The sequence below is a fragment of the Marmota flaviventris genome, chromosome 6 (assembly GCF_047511675.1).
Source record: "Marmota flaviventris isolate mMarFla1 chromosome 6, mMarFla1.hap1, whole genome shotgun sequence".
Taxonomy (NCBI): Eukaryota; Metazoa; Chordata; class Mammalia; order Rodentia; family Sciuridae; genus Marmota; species Marmota flaviventris.
Genome location: NC_092503.1, coordinates 112,779,364 through 112,803,760, shown reverse-complemented (window position 1 = coordinate 112,803,760; position 24,397 = coordinate 112,779,364). Strand labels below are relative to the sequence as shown.

At 37.9% G+C, this 24,397-nt stretch overlaps 1 protein-coding gene across 11 annotated transcripts; it reads left to right on the top strand.

Annotated features, from left to right (window-relative positions):
• The first annotated feature begins 35 nt into the window (after positions 1-35).
• Positions 36-24,121, top strand: Nfya (nuclear transcription factor Y subunit alpha). Of its 11 annotated transcripts, none has more exons than XM_071613429.1 (10): positions 36-161; positions 6,760-6,910; positions 8,377-8,457; positions 11,280-11,426; positions 14,693-14,824; positions 15,013-15,118; positions 16,488-16,636; positions 17,734-17,907; positions 18,856-18,957; positions 21,498-24,121. In XM_071613429.1, exons 2-10 carry the CDS (start codon positions 6,836-6,838, stop codon positions 21,549-21,551), a joined length of 1,020 nt encoding a protein of 339 aa, XP_071469530.1. In that variant the 5' UTR covers positions 36-161; positions 6,760-6,835; the 3' UTR covers positions 21,552-24,121. The 11 variants fall into 11 exon arrangements, with proteins under 11 accessions (XP_071469530.1, XP_071469527.1, XP_071469528.1 ...); XM_071613426.1 differs by having other exon boundaries at positions 37-161; positions 16,470-16,636; XM_071613427.1 differs by having other exon boundaries at positions 37-161; positions 8,377-8,460.
• The last annotated feature ends 276 nt before the right edge of the window (positions 24,122-24,397 follow it).

Here is a 24,397-nt window from a genome sequence, read left to right as displayed (position 1 = left end):
GAGGCGGTTGGAGGGAGGCCCGATTCCCCTTTGTTCAGGTTCGCCATTTTGCGAGGCAGCGGCAGTGGCGGCGGCAGCGGCGGCTGGAGCCTCTGATTGGGTTTCGGGGTCCGGTACTGGAGCCAATCAGCGCGGGCAGCGAACCGGGGGAGCGAGGCACGGTGAGTATGAGGAGCCAATATCCAGCGGCCCAGAGCCGGCCCCAGCGCCCCGATTGGCGGGTCTCGCTGACCACTCAGGAGAGGCCCAGGCGCCCGTCGAGCCCGGGGAGTCGAGCTGAGCCTAGCCGAGCAGGGCGGCCGGAGGCCCCGGCCCGGAGCCTGCTGGCGACTCGGGGCACTCCCGGCCGGGGCCTGCAGGGGCCGCCCAGTGTGGGGATGGCGCCCCCGGGGGAAGGCTCTTTGGGTTCTTGTCCCTTGTGGGGTGCCAGTGCCAGTTGGGGATGCAACCTCTTTCCTCCGACCCTTAGGCCCGGGTTCTCCGACCCCGGACATGCGGGTGGTGGCCTTGACTGCCACAAGTGCCCCTACACTCAACACAAGCGTGCCCTGGGCCCCGGCGGTTTTCCCCGTCCTTCCAGCCTCATCTTTAAATCCGCCCTTGTACTCTCCACGCCCCGACTCTCGGGACGAAAGGACTTCCCGCGGGCACGTGTCCCCTGCCCTGAGTGAGTCCGGGCCCCTGTGTCCGCAGCCCCTGTGGGTCAGCAGGGAGGCCTGGAAAATACGCGCGCCGCGGCCACAGGCTCGGAGTGCGGCGGGCGGAGCTGGCCGGCCCGCCCACGCCGCAGGCCGCTGCTGACCCGCCCCGCCACTCCGGGCCGGGGAGAGGGCCGTTGGTTCTCCCCTGTCCCGCCGCGCCCCCCCTCCTGGCCCACTAGCCCCGAGTCTTTGGCCGGGCGCCGTTACCACCCCTTTTTGGCTCGTCATTTCCTCTCCTCCCCGCCTCGCTTGTCCGGGCAGGACCGCACACCTCTCCGTGCTGGAGCCCAACCAAGCGGTCCGTCTGCCAGGCCCGGCCATTCGGTGCTTGGAACCTCACTCTTAGAAGATTGATAGCCCTGCGCATTCTTTCCCGGAGGCTGGACAACTACTGTTTATATTATTTGTCTTCTCCGTTGCTCATTCTGTGAACTCTTCCTCCCTTGGAAATGTACCGATTATTATTTTTTTTTCCTTTTACCTTTCTGTGTCACTTTGAAAGTATCAGACTTGACAGTTCTGGCCACACATCTGTCGGTGGCTTGTTTTTTTTTTTTTTTCCTGATATACTTCTAATCCCGAGAAAGTGTTGTGGACTTTTTTTGTTGGCTGAGGGGGAAACTCATCACCTATGGTGCTGGAGAAAGGGAGTGGGTAGAGGTAAATAAGAGCCACACCTGCTTGATGGAGATTTACAGGTGAAAGGCAATGAGTCTAAATGGTTAGTGCTGTGTAGGGGCCAATTTCCGTCCTGTAGTGTTTTAAGAGCAATCAATGGCTCCTGGCCACATTTTTGGTTAGCCTTGACAGTTGATATCTTTGGACGGAAAGAATGGAAGAGCATTGCTTTCAGAGAGAAGCATGTTCAGAGGCATCATATTGTGTTGTGTTTTTGAGGCAAAAGGATAAAGTAGATTAAGGAAGTGGGCAATAGTAATGAGATTAGGCAAGAAAGATCACCCATATAGATCTTGCCAAGAAATTGTTTAGAAGCAGTTATTTTGTCTGGAGGTTCAGGTAGAGGGGAATCTAGAACCTGTGGGTGGCATGCATATTTTTTTCCCTCCTAAGATTGGAAAGCTAGTTTCTCATTTGTGGATTGTGTCCCATGGTAGTGGTGGACTTCTTGGGGGCTAGAGAGTTGTTTTTTCTTAGGAGACTAAAAATTATTTTTACTCAGATGAGACATTTATTCCAGTCCTTCCTCCATTAACTTAAGTATATGGTAACTTTTTTTTGTTTTGTTTTGTTTTAATCACATTTTCTGAGGTCAAGAAAACTAGTCCAGTATTCTTTCCACTATTAAAACTTGTTTTTCACTTTTTAGGAAGAGTTTTTCTTTGTTATTTAAATTATTTTTTAAATCCTATTAATTCTCATATTATTTGTAATAGATGGGACAGCATGGGTTAGATGTTTTTAAGAAGCATTTATATTTGTATTTGAATCACGCTTTAATCTTGGTAGCTAAAAATAAGTACATTTGATCATTTTAAAAATACCAAATACTTTTGCCTGATATCTTTCCACTATCACCCTTACCCGGCAGTGCTAGAGATCTAATGCAGGGTCTCACCATCTAGGCAAGTGCTTTCACTGAGCTACCTCCCCACCCAACTAGACATCTTTGCAAAAGGCATTTGCTCAATACCTCAAGATCCTCCACCTGTGTGCAGAGAAACTTTGTAGTATTGCCTGGCATTTTAGAGACAGTAGTGTGACCTTTCTCTGGGTGTGGGGCCTTATAGTATACTATTAATATGCTGAAATTTATATCCCCAGCCCTTTTTATTTTTTGAGAAAGGGTCTCACCGAGTCTCCGAGGCTGACCTCAAACTTAATTCTCCTGCCTCAGCCTCCTGAGTTGTTGGGATTACGGGGGTATACCACCACACACAACTACTTCTTACTCCTTTACTAAATTTAAAAGTATTCTTTGAAGTCAGAATCTTAATCACTTTTTTTTTTCTTTCCAAAATCACTAGAACAGTGTCTGACAACATGGTATACCGTACAGGAGAGAAGGGGCAAATTAGGAAGCTCCAGTTCAAAAACTTCAAGGGAGATGGACGTTGGACAGCCCAATGTTGTCCAGCCTTTTATCAAACACACATGAAACTACCCTTTTCATGTGTTAAGTTTTGAAATTTTTAGTGAGTCAAACTGGCCATTTTTAATAATAAAATTTAGAATATTCAAGTGCATTTTATGTTGTATAAAGATAAGTAATGTTTCATGAAATGTTTTAGCAACATGTTTTGTAGTTTATGTGTGTACTGAATTGTGATACAAAGTGTATTTCTTACTGTGATTTGTGGTTTAAAAAAATCAAAAGTTAGAGATCCTTAGAAAAGTAAGTCTAATGTTTACCTGGTAATGATTGTCAAATGTGATCAGAGGGATTTTCATAGGCTTGCAAGTTGAGATTCTGGAAGGGTTGATTTTAGAATGTTATATGTACAAATAGAATGGATACCTAGTCATTGGCCAAATTTCTGCTTCTGCAGTTGGAAATGGCAGGGCACAGAGAATTTTCATGCTAACCATAATAAATGCACACTCTCATTCTTTCTCTCTTGGAGGAAAAAAAAATCAAAACTTTGTGTTACAAGTAAGAGCTAGACAGACTAAATCTGGTTGACTTAATTTTGTCATAATCTTAGGCAGAGAAGCTCTTGAGGAAAGACAATGTGTCAAGATTGTGTTACAGTTCCACTAACTGAAGTTCACAGTAGTGAGAACATATGGCTTCACTGAAGCCAAATGCTCATAGCATCCACCATTAGTAGTGTCAGTATCGAACTCCACTCCACACTGAATCATCCCCTCATTAATGTTAACGAGTTATGCTAGATTTTGAGGCTTCTTCTATTTTTACCCTTCAGAGTATAGTGGATTTAAATGTTCTTAAATTGGAGCATTTGTATTATCAGAATAAACTAATTAAGAAAATCTGTATGTTATACATATATTAGTCATTCCCATGTGCTTCAGGTTATATTTTAGTCTGATAAGATGTGAATTTCTGACTGGGCTTCATGGTGTCTGTATTCTTGCTACTCAGGAAGCTGAGCCAGGGAGGCTCACTTGAGCCTAGGAGTTCAAGTCCATCGTGGGCAACAGAGCAAGACACAAAACACACACAAATGTAAATTTCTGGAAATTAGAAGAAGAGAATTTGGTTGAAAATGTTGAAATACAGAGGACATCTCATGATCTTTATTTTTTAGTTTAAATATTGGGATACAATTTAGGCTCAAAGTATAATCATTATAAGCGAGCACTTTAATGAGTTTAAACAGATATATGCCCCTGCATAACTACCCCCATAATGAAGATGTAAAACATTTTTATTACCAGGAAGTTTGTAAAACTCCATCTGCCTTTCTACAATCCAAAGGAACTACTGATCTGTTTTTTGTGTTTTTTTTTTTTTTATCTCTAGATTACTATCTTATAGTAAGATTCATAAAAATATCCTGACCTTGATTTTATTAGTTTAGAAACAGGTGTATTGTGTGTTAGAGACTGGTTAAAATTTGAGGAGGTCTAGCAGAGCCACTTAGTCTGGCTGATAACCTGATTTTTCTGTACTATATTCAGAGTTTCTCCAGCTGACTTAGTCCACCAATTCAAAAGAGACTGGTATAAAAATCAGAAGATCTATATGTCAGTATGCAGTGAAAAATATCAGCTTTACATATGTGTTAAGCATATTAGTTCCCTATGTGTAAATCCAAATGGTGGCCAGAAATGTGCATTCTGATGGAGCAAAGGCAGTGATTTGGACAACCATATAGCCACAAGCCACTGTGCTATGATGGCATAGCCATCCTGTCATAAATAAAGACTTGTATAAGCTTATATTGTACCTATTTTGACTATGGGGTCATAGGCGTGATTGGTTTTTAGATTAGATTATGTATTTCCTCCCCAACAATTAGTGTAAAATTCTTTGAACATATAGTAAAGTTAAGAATTTTACAGTGAACACCTGTATACATACCATTAACATTTTTCCATACTTACCTTACCAGACCCATTCATCCATCTTACTTTTTGATACATTTCAGAATACATTTTAGTATAGTACACTTCCTCCCAAGTGCTTGGATGTATACGTGAATGTTGTGTTACCTTTCTGATGTTGTAACAAATACTTTAGATAATCAACTTATAAAGTGAAAAGGTTTATTTTACCATTCAATTTTTGGATTGATTGATTGGTCCCATTGCTATGGGGCCTGTGTCAAAGCAGGACATCATAGTGGCAGCAGATGTCTTGGCAAAACTGCTTACCTCATGGCCAGGATTCAAAAAAAAGAAGTAGAAAGAGATAGAGGAATAGATAGCGGTTCCCTTGGAGGACAGACCACCAGTGACTAGAAGACTTGCCATTAATTGTCTCAAAGTTTTCTTTCCAGTAGCACCAAGCTGGGGCGTTGGGGGAACATTGCAAATGAAATCTATTTTGATTTCTTCATTTACAACATGGTATTGAGACATCTTTCAAGTGATTAATCTCATCTACCACACATAGATTGATGGAGAGTGGTACTTCACTTTGCCCCTGTAATGTGCAACTTAGTGCACAAAATTTTATCTTTCAAATTTTGGAATTTATGAAGGCCTAGAGAAAAATTGAAAAGGAATGGTTTATTTACATTTTGTTTATTTCCAAAATGAAGTTAATCTTTGGAATTTTATAATGTTACTGTTTCAATCAAATCTTTATTCTGGGTTCTCATATCACTTCAGTTTATCTAATTGTGTCCTTATTTCAAAAAGGAGTCTTCAAATCTGAAAGTGTGTGAAAAGGATAGATTTGAACAGTTACTGGTTATTTGCTGACTTTAAGGATTTGGCAGGTTGTTCCCTCCACCATCACCCTCCCTTATACTGGGAAGTGAACCCAGGAGTACTCTATCTCTAAGCTACATCCCCAGCTTTTTTTATTTTATTTTGAGGCAGGATTTCATTAAATAGCCCAGGTAGGCCTCAAACTTGAGATCCTCCTAACTCAGGTTCCCAAATATTAGCTGGAATTACAGAGGTGTGCTACCCTGCCACACTTACAATGGTTCCCCCTTATACAAGATATCTTTCCATAGTTTCAATTACCCACAGTCCCAAAATATTAAATGGAAAATTACAAAAGAAAATAACTCATAAGTTTTAAACTGTGTTATTCCAAGTAGTGTGAGAAAATCTCACATTGTTTGGCCAAAGACAGGATAGTGTATCCATGCTAATTCCCACCATTAATTGTTTACTGGCTCTCTCAACTGTCGTACTGTTGGTTGCAGAATCACACTGCTTGCATTCACGTAATGTTCATTTTACTTAATAATGACCCCAAAGTACAAAAGTAATGATGCTAAGGAGACACGAGTGCATAAAACAGGGAAAGACAGATTAACTCCGATGGTGTGGCAAATTTTGACATTGTATAATGTCTTTTTTAGTTTTTGTATTATGATACAAACTCTTAAACTTTTGCTAGAGCTTTCTTAGTGCTACCAAATGGAGATTTTCTTATCTTTTTTTTTTTTTTTTTTTAGGTGACACAATAATTGCACTGTTCATAGGATAGAGATTTTGATATAAAAAAAATTTGACTTCACATTTGGAGTAAACTATTTACTAAATAATAAGCCCTGAAATTTTAAATTGCTTACCATATATAGTGAACTAGAGTAACATGTTTGATGGGCAGCAAGTGTGTGGTACAAAATAAAGAATCTTTATTCTCTAAAGTACTCCCACAGATCTGAAAATCTGTGTTAAATAGACCTTGCAACAAAGATATTATAGCTTAATGAGTATTGCCAAGGTGTAAGTGTTGTTCTGGTAGTATTGAAAGGTAAGATCGCTTATAAAAAAGGACTAAAAGCATTTTCATGAAAATGGTGTTGTGATGTTATTTTTGACCATGTAAGTCTAGTTAAAAATAACATTGATAATTAACATTTTCTTTTATCCCATTTTATTGTAAATGTTAAACACAGTTATAATTTGACAAGCTCATTTTAATTTATTTTCCCAACTTTTCTAACAGGAGTGCACCACCTCACAGTCTTCTAGGCTCTCCAAAGTGAAGCTCACTGTGGACAGGATTCTATCTGGAAGGGGCCATGGAGCAATATACGGCGAATAGCAATAGCTCAACAGAGCAGATTGTTGTGCAGGCTGGACAGATTCAGCAGCAGGTATGAAAGCAAAACATCCTGAAACATCACAGCAGTGGAACTGATAATAGCACAAATTGGCTGTTACATGATTATTGGGAATTATTTAAGAGGTACCAAATCTAGTGAAATATTTGGTATAATTTATGCTAAAGTGTTATGAGTTCATGACCATCTAGAATCTGCTCTTTATGGGAGCCTGGTTTAATAATAAATTGCCTCTTTGGTCTCATTGAAAATGATAACATCTGGTTTGTTTATCTGATGGACATTTGGAGTTTGGGGTTTTTTTTTTTTTTTTTTTTTAATCATTATTATTTTTCAACCCTCCCTCCCACCCCTTCTTTGAGCTAACTTGTGATTTTGTAAAGATTTGGCCATAGTACACACCACTCAGATTTCAAGAAATTCATCATTCTTTGATGTGGTCCACCCTAGTACCTATTCTAAAAAGCTTTAGTTCAACACTCAGATATTATTTAAACATGTGGATAACCACATATTAGAAAGAAATTCCCAGCTGCTAGTTTATTCCTAAATAAGATAAATTGCATCCTTGAATATATACACTTTTTGTCTAGATTTATTTCAGTAAAACTTCACTTTTTTCCCAATCCTAGAAGAAAGGGGAAAAAAGAAATGTATTATGCTTTCATTTGACCTTAGGCCAAGATTGATATCTTAGAAATAGTTTTTGCATTCAAAATCCAACTTAGCAAAGTAGGGAGAGCAAAGGAAGTGTTAATGGTGACTTTTTCTGATCTAATAATCAAAGGAAGGAGCTCCTCTTGATTAAGAGATTAATTATTTATACTCCCTTGCTGCTTTTCCCTTCCTTGTAGCTGCTGTGGCTCTGGCAGCTTCCTCCAGCTGCCTTTGAGAAAGGTACAAAGGGTCCTCCGTGCAGGCCAGTGTTGTAGTGTGTGGATTTCTATTCTGTCAAAACTTATGAGAATATCAAAATAAGGTTGAATCACTGAAAACATTGTTTCTAAGACAGTTCATTTGGATAGAAATAAGTCTTGGTCTTGGGACATAAAAGCAAATGACTATGAAGATGATGGTTCACAGTGATTAATTCATCCTTCCTTTATTGGTGATTGCATTTAAGCCCCAGAAATTCTTCATTGTTTCTTGTGAACTTATTTGAGGAAATATAAAAAGGATTAAAATTATGTAAGCAGAAGAGTGAAATATTTCTGGAGGGAAAGTCTATATACAAATTTTTGTGTTAATGTTGTTTGGCCTTTTTGAGTGTGGAAGTAAGTTTTAAGGTCCATTCTGGGTGCAGGATGCTTATATCTTTGATCCTGCCACACAACAGTTCAGTTTAGGGAGACTATACATTTTGAAAGCCCTGTGTAGGGTAAGGCTTTTGAAAGAAGACTTTCCTCCCCCTCCCACAAGAGGTAAGGTAATCTCATGTCTTGAACTATACATTTCCTTCCTGATACATTTCAAGATCTTCCTGTTCCTGTTCTCAGCAGCAGGGTGGTGTCACTGCCGTCCAGTTGCAGACTGAGGCCCAGGTGGCATCTGCCTCAGGCCAGCAGGTCCAGACCCTCCAGGTAGTGGTGCCCTCTCTGATTCTTTGTGAGCACTGCATGAACTTCTCCTTATGTCTGGTGCTGTGTGTGTTAGGATCTCAAGTAGGAATCAGTCAGTTGCATGTTTTTGATGCTTCTAACTTGTCTTTGAGGCTAAGTTGCCACTTCCCTAATGTTCCATGCTAAGTCATGTAGTGACTGCTGTATCTGTTTTCAGAAAACTGTATTTGACTAGTGAGCAAGTCTCTGGAAAAGAAACAAACATGACAAGAAAAAATTCTTAAAAGTGGCATTAGGACTCATAAAGTGCTCAGATTCAATCTGCTTGCATGGCAAAATTTCATGAGTTTGTATTAGAGTTGAGAAGGAATTTTACACACATGCAAATTAACTAGGCTGTTTATTATTAAAGGGACAACTTGATTGTAAAATAATAGTTGAGCAAGGTTTAAGCACTGAATCATGTTGATGTCTTCATAACTATTAGTTTTCACTACCTTTCGTGGGAAAATAATGACTGTCTTACTACTAGATTTGTAGAGATTATTCCCATTCTGTTTGGTTCAGCAGGGTGGGATACACTTTCAAGACTTAGGTATTAGAGCGACCCTAATGATTCTTAATAGTTACTTGGATATGCTTTAAAAAAACGTATATTTTAAAGGTTTCTAAACTGAACAGTGCAGTTTTTTCATTATGTATGGCCATGTTCATTGCCATAAATTGGGGTTAAACTTTGGCCTGTTCCTATTTTCAAAAAAACAATACAAACAAACAAACAAAAACAGAAGTAGAGGCACTAGTCTTTTCTTTGTAGATTACTTTGATTAAAATGACTATATTGGGCTGGGGTTGTGGCACAGCGGTAGGTAGCTCGCCTTGAAAGTGCGAGACCCTGGGTTCGATCCTCAACACCACATAAAAAATAAATAAATAAATAAGTGAAATAAAGATATATTTTTTAAAGACCATATTTTTGAAAAATTATAAAATTTATATGCCCTTCCTTTTTTCTTTCATTGAATTGGAAATGATTCAGAGTAGGGTCTAGAATATAAAACCAGCATTTCACTTTATTACTAGTGCTGCTAAGAATCCTTTTTAACTGTTTCATACAGTCATTTCACTTTACCCTTTCAACTCCTGCCTCTGCCACCAGTAGCATTTAGTGATGATATAATGCAACTAGTTCTGAGCATAAATTGGTCTAAAAGAAGCTGAGCTCATTGGTAGTCCTGAACTTTATTGGAATCTTAGTTCAATAGCTTGTTTATGTTGTTCATGCTTGCTTCATCTTATTAATGTATAAAATAGTATTTTGGATTGTCGTTAACCACTTGTGGAATGGGAATGTAACATGCTCTTAACTGTATGGCTTATTGTCTGATGCATGTGTCCTTGTATCATTTATGTGTTGTAAACACAGTGAGCTCTTTGGAGTCTCAGTTTTATCATGTGCATATAGCATGTCAGTGGGGGAGGAAATTAAGACAGTGGGTAGCCAGAAAATGATTAATGATGTGTCTTGTAACTACTTAAATAAATTGTGTTTTAAAGAAATGGAAACCTTTTCTCTAAGGGTCTCATTATTTTTGGAGAATTCTAAATACTTCCTGCAGTTACTCATGCAGTAAGTCTTCTAATAAATCTTTTCTGATACAGCATATGCAAGCATTTGGCGTAGCAAAGGGAATTTGAATGGGGAAGTAAGGGAAGGAGAAACATGAAAGTCAGGCTGTAAAGTCCTTAAAGTGAAATTTCTCATGAAATAGTTAAGCAAAACCTAGTATTTAAATATTTCTGTAGATTTAGTACATTGTTGGCAGTGGTGGTGGCAGTGGTAGGAGGGTCTTACTATCCTACTCATCTAGCACATTAATTTCTGGCATTAAGAATGAATATAGTCATACAAGTATTCTTTTGTTCTCTTAAATAATTCCTCAAAACAAAAATTGAACATGAAAATGAAAGTTTGGGTCTCTTAGCTGCTGTGTTGATCATTCCTGTTTATTCCTAACATAGCTTATATTTTGGCTTCCAGAAAGCATTCTTCCTATTAGGTATTTGAGGTTTAAGATGTGGTGGAGCACTTGCAGTGACCTGCTTTCTAGAGTAGTTCATTTACTTCTAGGCCCTTGAAAGTTGGAAATTCTATTTGTACACTTGACTGCTCTAATTTCGGTATTTGTCATTGCTTCTGATAAAGCTAAAGTAACTGTAGATACTACAAGATGCAGCGTGAGGAACTTTACCATGAAGATTGCAAACTGACCAGAAAATATTTGCAGGAAGTCTTTAATAGTGGACTTTTTAAGCAACAAACATCTAGATTCAGAGAGTGAAGATAATAAAATGTGTACATTTCACTTTTGCTTGAGAGACTATGGGGAAAGGAATCCTCTGCATAAGCTTTCAGGACTCATGTTACCCACTTTCCTAGAGCAGTTTGATTTACTCCCTCTGGATTATTTGGAATTGCACTCAACCATCCATCACCTTCCTCTCAATTCATGGTTTGCAGCCCTCACAAGAGACCATTCATTCATGGGTATTGGTTTAAAAAGGAAAGCTTTATTTGGTGATAAATGTCTTGTATCTTTTAATACTTCTGAAGATTTTAGATATGCTCCATTATATCAGACCTTAAAAGATTCAGTTTGGTGTTTAGTCAGAGATACCAGGGATATTTGAAAAAGATAAATTGAGAACTAAGCTTATTTTCCTAGTATTTCTCCTACCTTTCCCCCCTCTAGCAAGTTAACAGAATAGTTCCAGTGATTGTCTTAGTAAAAATAATTTTGTGTCTTGTGTTATTTCATTGTTCTTATTTTATTTCATTCTAGGTCCAGGGCCAACCATTAATGGTGCAAGTCAGTGGAGGCCAATTAATCACATCAACTGGCCAACCTATTATGGTCCAGGCTGTCCCTGGGGGACAAGGTCAAACCATCATGCAAGTACCTGTTTCTGGGACACAGGGTTTGCAACAGGTGAGTGCTATTTTAAAAATGTTTCAAAAGTCTGTCACATAAGAAGTTTAAAAGAATAGGTTGTTGAAGACTGCTAGACAGTCATGTTACATTTAATTGCTTTTTACCCACTATTTCTTACTTAGTTAATTTTCTTTCTTTGTAGTACTAGTGATATAAAGCAGAACTATGCAGAAATTTAACCTCTCCAGTTAGGGCTAAGATATGAGCATGATCTTGAATTGCTATAAGGAATATAAAAAGATAACAATCTCTTTTATTAAGTGATTTATTGATATAAGTTATATTGGCACACTTGAGGGTTAGGGGAGGGAGTATACCAACCTGCTTTGGATTGTTTCTAGTCAGAAATGTTATCCTTCTCATTTTTTCCCAAATAACTTGTTATTTTTCCATATAACTTGTTTTTTTCATAAATAATGGAAAAGAAAACCTACCTAAAGATGTACTTACAGCAAAATTTGATAATCTGAAATGCTTTACTTTAAAAGAAATGAAAATAAATAGTATTTCTCTTAGAAAGTTAGGAGAACAAGAAAATGAATGAAAAGCAGGTTAAAATTAATTTGATACAACATTACCAAAAATATAGAAAGAATTTTTAAAAAGCAAGATTTTTTTTGAAAATCAATTAAAAAGATAAATCGACTTGAAAACTGATTGGGAAACAAAACAAAAGTAAATAGGACATAGGTGTAGAAGAAATTGAAAGAAATATATAGGGAATGCTAACATGCAACTCCGTGGCATCAAAATTTTAAAATTGGAGGGATATTAAATTGGTTATATCCACTGCTAGAATGGATGTGGAAAAACAGAAGCACACATTGGTTTTGGTCATTTCCCATTGGGAGGTCATCTCACTATCTCTTAAATACATAAACCATTTAGCAGTCCCACTTGAGAATCTATCCTATGGGAAGAAAAGTATCAATGTGTAGAGAGAAATGTACAGATATTTAGTGCAGCATTGTGCTAGCAAAACAATTTTTTGTAATCTGAATCCATTAATTATCTATGGAAATGATTTGAATAAATTATACTCACATATGAAGTATTATGTCATTGCTAAAAAGGATGAACTGTTGACTTGGGTTAATGTTGAAGGATTTTTAGTGAAAAATAGTTTGCAAAAACAATGTTCACTGTATGGTTGCATCTTTAATCGGTATCAATTCCCTATGGGTATATATGTTTATGAGCCCAGAAAAGGAGATGTGGGAGAATATTAAATTTTTACTTATCTGAATAGTTTAATAGTTACAGTAAATAAGTTTTAAAAAATCAGCCATGACACTGCTTATAAATTCAACTTGTAATTTTTGCATAATCCCTTGTATTTTTATGTGTAATTTATACCATGCCCATAGGTTTTTTCTTTACTTGTTCTTTTATTTACTTCTTTTTTAAAAAATATTTTTAGTTGTAGATGGATTCAGTATCTTTATTTTTATGTGGTGCTGAGGATCCAACCCAGTGCCTCATACATGTGAGGCAAGTGCTGCACTACTGAGGTTCATTCCCAGCCCCCTCAACCTGTTCTTTTAAATATATATTACATTGTTTTCTTAGTTGTCATTTTTAATTCCTTCATAGTGTTCAATTTGATGATTCAGAAATTCAGAATCCTTAAAGTGTAGTTGAAGGTTTGGGGGTTTGTTTTTGCTTTTATAGATGAGGCTATTATAAACATAGATCATTACAGTTTTACTTTTCAATTGAGTTTTAAGTGTAGTTTCAAAGTGGGGTTGCTTGAGCAGAGGGTAAGAACATTGTTAATGCTATTGGCATATTTTTACCAAAATCGAGTTGTAGCTGAGATTAAAAATAGTTTCCACATTTCTCCATGCATAAATGTATGAAGCTCTAAATTTATTTTCAGTGTGTGCTTTTTCAATTTCACATTGCTCTTTCATTTCTGCCCTTCCTCTCTCTGCCTCTTCTCCAGTCCCTGGTAATGATGCCTTCTCCACTGTCAAATAGAGACACTATGATCAAGTTGTAGGCACAGTATACTGTGAGAGTAGTAACCTAACTTCCATTGCCAAGCCATTTAATCATTGGTTTATCCAACCAGAAATGTAGTTTATGTAGGTGACATCTAGGATTCATTCTAGCTCTGAATTCTCTGATTTAATGACATTTGTTTTTCTTGGAAGAGTTGTGTATTTCCCTGCTTTTAAAATAGGATTGTAACTAATTAAGCTGAAAAATTACTTACACACACACACACACACACACACAAAGCTATAGGTGAGATTCCAGTCTCCCTTAAAATGCTTAAGGCTTAAATCCCTTTTATGTAAGAAATGGCTTCTTATTAGTGTTCTTTGATAGTCATTATTTTAAAAAGAAAAAAAAAAGGTACTTCTTAACCTTTTTTGAATTGTATTCTCCATTTTAGCATTTCTGTGAAACCATACACCTTCTAAGAAAAAGGATAGATATCTAGATTGCAAAACATTGCATATAATTTTTAGATTAAGATTCTTGGCCTGATATAGACAATAGAATCAGAAGAGAGAACAAGGAAATAGATACAAGAATATTGGGGAACAACATCAGAAAAAGGCCAGCAAACATTAATGATAGCACTGAATATTAGTGAGGGCATTGCATTGGAAAGAAGATTAGGATCATTCACGTTGTCTTAGTTACCTATTTTTGCATAACAAATTATCCCAGAGGTTCAAAACTAAAACAAAAAAACATTTCATAGTTTCTGTGGGTCAGTAATCCTCATACTGCTTAACTGGATTCTGTGGTTCAGTATCTCTCTCATAAAGATATCTACTTGTGCTACCATCAGTTTACCATTGACTTGGGAATGATATTTTGAATACATATAATATCATCTCATCAGTGAAAAGCACTTCAGAATATTGTGGGGTCTTTTTTGTTTTTGTGGCACTGGGGATTAAACCCAGGGTTTTGTGCATGCTAGTGAAGCATTCTACCACTGAGCTACATCTCCAGCCCCAGAATGTATTTTTAAGTGAACATTCTTCTAGAAATAAATGACACCTCTGTCATCTTTTTAAAAATAAACATTTATTCCTCAATATCAGATATCCAGACCATATTAAAATTCCCTGATCATTTTATAAATGGAAAATAAGTTGTCACTCATTCAAAATTGAGAGCACAATAGGACTTCTGTCTTTTTCCCTCTTCAAAGCATTTCCTGTTTTCTAGAGAAATTCATTTAACTAAAGGAAAGTGGTGTCAATAGAATACCATTTCTTTCTTTGTGTTCTTTTCCATAGATACAACTGGTTCCACCTGGACAGATCCAAATCCAGGGTGGGCAGGCTGTGCAGGTCCAGGGACAGCAGGGTCAGACCCAGCAGATCATCATTCAGCAGCCTCAGACAGCCGTCACTGCTGGCCAGACTCAGGTAATGAGTCAATTCAAGAGGAGAACTGACTTTGAAAATCAGATAGCAAAACCAAGTATTTCATATATAATAGAAATGGGGAAAGGAATCCATCAAAAGTGTTGTGTTTTAAAGGACCACATGGTCAGTTTTCTTTGGTAGATATCTTTTGGACACTATCAAATTGTGTTGTTGTTTATTTCCCACAGACTCAGCAGCAAATTGCTGTTCAGGGACAGCAAGTGGCACAGACTGCTGAAGGGCAAACCATTGTCTACCAGCCAGTTAATGCAGATGGTACTATTCTCCAGCAAGGTAAGTAGGTCCATAGGTTCCCTGGAACTTCTTAGGGCATCTTCTTATATTCTGAGCAATTGTAAGTGCTTCAGAAGTTTTGGCCATGAGCTCAACAGGACTCATTTACAGGACCCCATGAACAATGTTTTTTTTTTTTTTTATAGAATGGAGTTCTTACTGTGGTTGTCAAAAGACTGATCCAAGGGATTATGTGAGCTTTCAAATGTTATAGGGAAGAAATATTTCTAAATAGAAGATTGGAAATACAAAGTTTCTATATCAATAAACAAGTTAATATTTTGTCCCATTGCTGTTGTGTTTTGTTTGTTTGGTCACTCATTATTCATTCCCAAAAGATTTATATGTCTATTGCATATATAGCATTTAACCAGGAGTAAAGAAGAGTTCTCAAAGAGCCTCTAGTATAATAAGGGAGATGTGAACAAATACATATAGTGCAGGACCCTTAGAGAAGAGTGTTCCAGGAATAGATGCATAAATCTGTTTTGCTTGGGAAGAGAGGTGCTCAAATTGAACTTGAAGGATTTTGGAAACATTTGTCAGATAGTTGGGTAAGTTAGGCCAGGCAGGCGCTGGGGTGCTTACCTATAATACCAGTGACTCAGGAGACTGAGCAGGAGGATAATAAGTTGGAGGCCAGGCTCAGCAACTTAGCAAAGGGCTGAGGATGTAGCTAAGTGGTAGAGCACTTCCTGGGTTCAGTATCCAGTATTGCCAATAAAAAGAGAATACCTCATTTAGATTCCATGACTAAAGATTTGATTTGTGAATAAAATTTTGCAGTATACAGAATCCATAGAGTACAAGAATCATGTGCTGTCATCCCGCACCAGAGTCTGAGCTGGACTGGGCCCTCGTGAGAGCTCAGACTGAATGGTGAACAAGTACTGCTGATAGTTTAAAGACTTGAAGTGCTTTAAGATTATAACCCCTCAATTTGGGGTCATAAACTTATAAATTTATAAAACCTCCTGCCTGTGGCAGATTGATAATTCCTACCTATAAGAGCAGTGGGTATAGCTGTAGTCAGACTAAGGCATAGGAGAGGCCCCCATATTTTCTGGCTTCCTTTTGAAATTATTGGATTGTCCAGGGCAAGTACTCATCTCAAGAATAGATTTACTCTGGACAAGGTCCTAAACAGTTAATAGAAATTTCAAAGATTTTGATTACTTGGATTTTATGTATAGAAAACCAGAGTTAAGATTAGGAAAGTACTTTTTCTCTTGTGCTTTTCAGCATGTTTTTCCAGGGTGGGTGAATGTTGTCAGGTAGAAGAGGGACTAACTGTGTTCCCTTCTTTCTGTTCTGTGTGCCTGTTTTGTTTTTACATTTTATTTTCTTAAAGTTACAGTCCCTGTTTCAGGCATGATCACCATCCCAGCAGCCAGTTTGGCAGGAGCACAGATTGTTCAGACAGGAGCCAATACCAACACAACCAGCAGTGGACAAGGGACTGTCACTGTTACATTACCAGTGGCAGGCAATGTGGTCAATTCAGGAGGAATGGTCATGGTAAGGAAATTTACTTTTCAGCTTGCTGTTCTTATATACTGTTGTTTTCCATGTATTTTTGCCTGCTAATAATAATAATACAATGAAACATAATTTATTCTGAGCCCACACTATGTGCCATGGACTAATTCAAGTGCTGGAGATGTAGCAGTGGTTAAAAAGATGTAAATATCTAATTTTTTATGATTTTATTCAGAATTCAGATAATGAAAGGAAGAATAGGCTACTGATCATTGGAAAATGGAAAACACATTGCCTGTGGTGGATGAAACAAAAAATAAACTAAAAATTAGATTGTAATCATTAGAGAAACAAACAAAAGTATAAATATGTTGGGGAGTTGGGGTATGAGTAAAAGCTAAATACCATATGTCAAAATAAAACATTAGTTCATAGCTCCTAAATGCATAAATTAAGAATGAATAGAAGTCTGCATAGAGGTGAGAAAGCTACCAAAAGGATTATTAACCTATTTCTATATCTGTAGGCATTTAGTAGCACTTGGTCATCCTGTACCTCCCTTCCTTTTTGCTATTTCATTCTTATGATGACTGTTTCTGGCCATTCTATGGCTGCGTACCTAGAAAGTGAAGCTATGAATATGAGATGGACTAGGAGAGGCCCAACTCTCTAACGCCTCCCTCTAACCAACAGTGGTGTTTTCTGGTTTTTTGTTTGTTTTTTGGTTTTGGTTTTTGTTTTGTTTTTTCCTGGACATAGGTTTGTTTTTTGGAGGCCTAGAGCCACCTAAGCCAATAGGCTTTCTTGTGCTTGAGCATAATACCCAGTAAAGCCTCATGAAGGGTATTGCTTTTGCCTTTTCATAAAGAGCAAAAGAGTCCAAGGCTGAGCCTGTAACACAAAAGTCCAAGATGTGGCAGCACCAAAAGATTTGTCTGAATGTTAACAGATGTACATGAAGTTAAGTGTGGTGTGTGTTTGTGGGTCCTGACCTCCCTATAAAAGAATCATCTGAGGCTGTTTAAAATTCAGATAGACCTTTAGTGTAATAAATGTTCTTCAGGAATCTATATAACAGGAACCCAACAAAACTGTTTCCTATGCTGCTTGTAAACTCTGTTTTCTTCTTTGTGCAGATGGTGCCTGGAGCTGGCTCTGTCCCTGCTATCCAGAGAATCCCCCTACCTGGAGCAGAGATGCTTGAAGAAGAGCCCCTCTATGTGAATGCCAAACAGTACCACCGTATTCTCAAAAGAAGGCAAGCTCGGGCAAAACTAGAAGCAGAAGGGAAAATTCCAAAGGAAAGAAGGGTATGTGTAACATTGGGAAGGACACAAGACGAGAGCAGGAGTATCACGATTATCCTTTATGTGGTTTATTTTCCTTCTAAACAACTGAAGCTAATTTCGGAGGCTATTATCTTTTGTAAGAGTTAGCACTTGTTATGGCTTATGTATAGCTTCAACTATAACAACAGAACCAGTGGACTAAATGGGATTTTTTAATTATTATTTTGGTTTGGTTTTTGGTAGTGGAGACTGAGCCCAGTGATACTCTACCAGGACCTCCCCCCCCCCTTTTTTTTTTTTCTAAATCTATCTATTTTTTGAGACAGAGTCTCACTAAGTTGTGGAGGCTGGCCTGGAGCTAGCAATCCTCTTGCCACTGTGTCTGAACTTTTTTTTTTTTTTCTTTCTTAAAAGAAATTTGGAGATAAATTGTCCTGGATTGGTAGTTAGATCATTCCTTCAGTTCTCAAGATCCCTTCTCCTCTGTCTACTGCTTTAATTAATATTTTCAGTCCGCTACTTAACAGTCCAAGGCTGGGCTCTGGTCCAGGAACAGAGGAAACAGGAAAGTTACCCTCTCTCAAGAAGTTAGATCCATCTCACTAGCCAGTGTTTAGTTACATGGTCACACCTTACGTCAGTTAAGGCTAGGAAATGCAGTCTTTTTAACTGAACAGCCATTTGCCTAACTAAAACTTGGTATTCTATTAAGGGGCAAGTAGTGATCTCTGCTATGCCCCCCCTTTTTTTTCATTTAACGTTTACATTCTTACAGTAGTAGTTATGTATGATTAACTGCATTTTATTCATGTTCTAGGTTAAGTACTTTCTCCAAAACTTGCTCCATAATTCAAAGTCTTATCTCTTTCTCTGGTCACAGCTCTCTTGAATTTTTAGCAATGCAGTGTGTGTACTAGATAATTCTGCTGGTTCTGGCTAGTCACTAAGTGGTTTTATTTCTTATTTTAGAAATACCTGCATGAGTCTCGGCACCGTCATGCCATGGCTCGGAAGCGTGGTGAAGGTGGACGATTTTTCTCTCCCAAAGAAAAGGATAGTCCCCATATGCAGGTGAGGTGATAAGAGCTCATTCTTCTATTTATTGCCTTGTATTTTTCTTGGGTTGAAGCCTTTACCAGTGTCCTTTTGCCATTTCATGCTCAGGGACTAATCACATTCTCTAAATTGAATGCAACATAATCTCTTAGTTTTTCTTTTTGGTCTTAAAAGCCCTTGAGGTCCTGAATCCTGTAACCTTTCTTCTCTCTTCATTTTTCCCAGTTACTACTATTATTTCCTTCTTGAAATTCTTACTTCAGTTTTCATGGAATAAGTTATAGTGTTTCTTAGTGTAATAGTAACAGCAGTGTTCACTAATACTATATATGGAGGTATTATTTTAATCATTATGTTTTTTAATTAGCTCTAAGCAACCTCAAGCCCCATGAGATAATAATTACCTATCATCACCATTTTACAATTGACACAGATTGAGAGAAGTTAATAATTTACCTAATATAAGATACTTAATAAAATGGTTACTGAAATTAAATTAATTATCTTACAGGCATTTCTAGGTCAGTATATCTTGATTTTATCTTTAGAAATATAATTTGAATTGATTTACCTTTTTCCCTCCCAACTATGTCAGCCTGGTTCTAGTCCTCTTTTCTTTGACTTAGATATAAAAAACAATTTGTCTTCCTTCTTCCACTCTTGTCCCCGCCTTCACATTCTTGACCTCTTAGTGTGGTCTTCTAAATATGTATAACTGTCCTGCTTGAGCTCCTTCATCCCTGACCCTCTCCTATTTGCAGTTGGCCTGAAATCCAGAGTTCTTACCATGGCCAGCAAGGCACCCATGTGCTCTTGCTCCTTTCCCTCTTGCCATAGGCCTTTGTCCTTAAAGTTTTCAGTCTTCAATCTTCTTCACTCAGTCTTTCTGTATAACTGTCTCCTTTTTTTTTTTAGACCTTGGTTTAGATTGGAAAGGTTATTCCTAGCCCACATAATATCTGGATGGGTCTCTTCTATTCCAGAATTTTCTCGTGCTATCTTTTTTTTTTTTTTTTTTTTTCAGTATAATTACCATTTAATTATTTAATTTGTCTAAATGTTCAAGATCATTTTCTTCCTAGAGTATAGTTATGTAGAAAGTAGAGAATTTTATTCTCTACTGTATTCATTGGTCTTAGCATAATGTCCAGTTTTGAGCAAGCACTCTCTAAATGATTGTGGAATTAATGAATTTCTTCCATGTACTGATAATTCATTCTGTATAAATACTACATTCCATCACACTATTGTAGTATTCTCTAAATTGATCTCCAGTCTCCTTCAATTGATCTTATACAGTAATGCAAGGTCAGTCTTTATAAGATAGTGTAGTTTTTTTAATCATGAAAGTCCCTTACTCAACAATATATGTTCTTCATTTCTTAATCCACCACAAATTAGGCAATTTCTTTGTAGTTTCTAAGCAATTTTTCTCATTATGTCTCTCAACAATTGTACTAGATTTCCTCAAGTGTCACGACACAGGAACACTAACAACTCTTTGAAGCTATTAGTCCTCACCTGTAGTGTTAGAGCTCCTCACTCTCACTGCTATTCATCCATATACTGTGTGAATGGACTGCCAAATGTGGTAGGCCACTGTGCCAAGAGCTCTTCCTGATTCCAGGTGCTAACAACATGACCTTGCTCTTAACTTGGCCTCTCTGAACCTGTGTCTTCTCATCTGTAAAGTAGAATAGTGTTGGGTACTTCATAGAAATAGTGTGGGGACTTCATGTAGTAATGCACATTAGGCACCTTTTTAGCCTGTCCCTAGTGCATGATGAGTGTTCAGAAAGTGCTAGTTATTATTCAAGGCCCAACTCCAGTCTTTATACATCCAGAAATCTTCCAGCCTTTTCTCAGATCTTGCCTACTGAGATTTCAGAGACTTTTATGGTGAACTAAAGGTGGTTCCTGTGGAGTATTGGAAAAATCCTCCCAGGACTGATTTTTGCCTTTACACTGGTCTCAAGTGAGAAGCAGCACCCCGAGTTTAGTGAGAAAAATCATACAGAAGACAAAAGATTTAGGAGTTGACCCTTGCTGGCCTCCTGACTTTTTGATTATAGTCCAAACAAATCACTTTATCCTTTCAAGCATCAAGTATCTACAAAATGAGTGCATTAAATTATATAGGTTTTTTCCAGCCTTGCTAAGCACTCAGTATTTAAATGTGATGATCAGAAAATGACATAAAAATGCAGCATGTCACAGTGTTTTCTCTGGGTCTGTTTCTTAGCCACCTGATTAACCCTTAAGAGTAGAGCACAGCTCCATGTGTTTAGGAAAGAAATAACACTATCAACTCTAAAGTGTTTGGTGATAGAGGTCCAGGCTACACTTTATATGTTTTTTTAAGAAATAAGGTTTATTGTTTCCTTCCTAATGGAGCTACATTTAAACCATGTGGATGGACTTTAAAGATATATTACAAAACTTTGGTTTTCTTGGCAAAGTTGTACATGTTCCCTTGAGGATAAGCTTTGAAAGCCAGGAGGTCATTGTGCTATTGCAGAGGACTCTAATCATTATTATGCTGTCTTTGTCTCTAGGATCCAAACCAAGCTGATGAAGAAGCAATGACACAGATAATTCGAGTCTCCTAACCCCAGGCCATATGATGGAGCTGATCAAGGTCATATTCCTTGCCGATGTTTTCCACTGTTCCAGGAAATTGATCTACTCTTCCAATGGGACACTGACGATCACTTCTGCCCTTTTCTACAGGACAGAAACCACTTAGTTTTTAATAAGTGGCTCAGTATTATAATTGCAGCAATGTCTGGCAAATTGAAGTTGCAAGCCTTTGTCTCACCCTTTCAGTCAGGACCTATTTTAGACTGTTGATAACATTTGACATTTCATGGATTAGGATGATACAAGGAGACACTTGCCAGCCCAGCAGTATACAAGCACTTATGTTGACTGGTGAAGCCAGCCAGCCATCTCAGCAGGGAAGAACATCCTTCTCAACCTGAACTGCAATCAGGGAAGCCGCAGCTCATTCCTTCCCATGGAATCTAGATAGCATCCATCCCTCTGGTGGGGGATCTCAGGCTGACCAACTGAATAGACACTTTGTATTCAGATGGCCTCTGAGCAAGAAAGTTCCATACTGTGATATGGAAACAATAAATTCTCTGAGATACAGCCATCTAATCTATGGTAATAATAAGAATCTCTGTGGGTTCATATTTTAGGACTTCAGCCAAGAAAAGTCCAAAAGGATATTTTGGACTCTAGGGATAAAGTGATAAAATTTTGAAGACGCTAAAATATACATTGCTGAATCTCTCTTTTTAGCTTTGACAAGTTGTGGTCTGCTTGTCTCTGTTAACAGGTCATCAGGACCATAGGTCTTGCTGTGGCTACTTTTCAGACAATATAGAGGGCCCTGGAACTGGAAACTGCCTTTCCTAAGTAGAAAACAAAACTCTTCAAAAACTTCTGTGCTGATGCACTGAAAACATCTGTAGTAATTCCTAAACAGAGAGGCAAATTAGAGATTTTCAAGTGTAGTCTTTTTGATGACATTTGGGGAATAGAAGAGTGTTTCAGTCTAGGAAGAAAGAGAAAGAGTAGTCTACCTATCAGGTGTTGTCATAGAGCTTGATTCTTCTCCAGTGGATGAGTACCTGGAATGGATCATTAAGATGAAGAGACTAATTCACATTTATTCTAAAACCTTTTTACAAGTACTGCCAGGGAGAATTTTGAGATTGAGTCCTTGACAAAGGGCCAGGAAAGCACTATTCAAACACACTGTCCTGGACATAGTCCAGGTTACCTGCTATAGCTTGATGTGGATGTTGGCCTCATTCCAGCAGCATTTTGTGCTGGCTCCAGAGAGCAGACATTCTTATTCTTCCCATGGCAGCTGATTCTTTGGTGCCATTTGCATTTGTTTTCCCCTTTCTCCATAGGCCTTGTGCAGAAAGGTTTTCACACTGCACCCATACTATAGGAATAAACTACAGTCTGGGAAAAAGTAGAGATGCCTGCAGGGTCAGGAACTGAGCCACAGTTGCCAGAATGAGTTGGACCTCAGAAATCTATTTTCCAGGTGTTGAACTCTGGGAGACAGAACCAAGATGATATTTCAGAAGAGTTGGCTGCCTTCTCTGGAAACAAAGAAGGAAAATCCAATAATTCTGAAGACCATTTGGGGTTGGCTTAAATACCAAGAGTAAAGATTGCATCCTTGATATCACTCTAAATGCATTAGGACAGAAAAGAAACCCTTTGAAGAGAAAATCAGAGGGGGAGGCCATAGTAAAGGTAGAAATAGAGGTATAGAGCTATGCAAAGGAAACTGGAAGTGAAATATCTTCCTAGATCCGGGAATCTAGTAGTTTTTCCTGCTTTCCAGGTGTCAGAGGGCTGACTCTTTGGTAAGCTCACTCGAAATTTCTGGCTCTTTTATGTTTCAGAAATTAGACCACCCCAGTTTTTTCAGATAACATTAAAGATGATGAGGAATTTATCTTGGGGTTAGTTTAGGAGTCTAAGATGGAGAGTTTAGAGAGAGATTCCTCAGACCTAATTTCTAGTGCTGAAGCCAATGGTGGTTCTAAAATACTATTTATTTGTGTCTATAAGTTTGTACATAGTAATACCAACCTCATTGTTACTGAATTTTTCATGGAGGGGGGCAAGTTTGACTTTTGTTTGAAATGAAATGCATCAGTTGTCATTTTGTCACTGCATTTCAGATAGCTCATGACCCTTTTATAATGGTTATTTTTTGCACACCATAATAGCCCACAAAGTGGGAACAGGGGAGTTGACCTTTGGATTTTTTTTCCTTTATTACTAATTCTTCTACTCATTTGTCCTTGTGACTGCAGTGATGACTTCAATGATGCAGAGTGAACAGATGAATGAATAATTGGTTTGATGCATAGTTGTGTCACTTCTTGAGAGCTTTTTTCTTTTTTTGCAGGATAATTGTAAATGTATATATTTTAATTGCACTGGTACATTGAACGTGTCAGTGTCTATGCCACTGGACCAACAGCATTTTCTAGCTACAGGGTGCCTAATAATGTCTTGATTTTCCTTTGGGGCTCACTATATAGGTTTTCCCCCAGCGGTAGGGGGAGTACAGGTGATCAATCATTGATGTCATTGCAATTGTTATTTTTTAAAATAAATTTATAAAAATACTAAAAAATGATCTGACTTTTGAGGAGTTTGCATCCCTGGATTGTAGGTTGTGTTTATAATGTTAAAATTGTGAACTTTGTAGATAGACATTTGATCTCTGTTATCACAATCTAGTAGTGTCCAGGCTTCCTAGTTTTCTCTCCCTTTTGGCTTTCCCACCCTGCTGAGGAATGTCACCTGTGGGTTAAACATAAATTTGGTCTTAACTACCTAACTACCGGAAATACTCATCAAAATGTGAAGTTATACCAGGAGCATAATTAGCCCTTTCATCACCAAAACAGCC

Bases quoted from the DNA above. Each gene is read 5' to 3' on its own strand.
- Nfya (XM_027943531.2), top strand. From the start codon at position 6,836: ATGGAGCAATATACGGCGAATAGCAATAGCTCAACAGAGCAGATTGTT. The intron at 6,911-8,373 runs GTATGAAAGCAA...TCCTGTTCTCAG, and splicing joins CTGGACAGATTCAGCAGCAG to CAGCAGGGTGGTGTCACTGC. The intron at 11,427-14,692 runs GTGAGTGCTATT...TCTTTTCCATAG, and splicing joins GGACACAGGGTTTGCAACAG to ATACAACTGGTTCCACCTGG.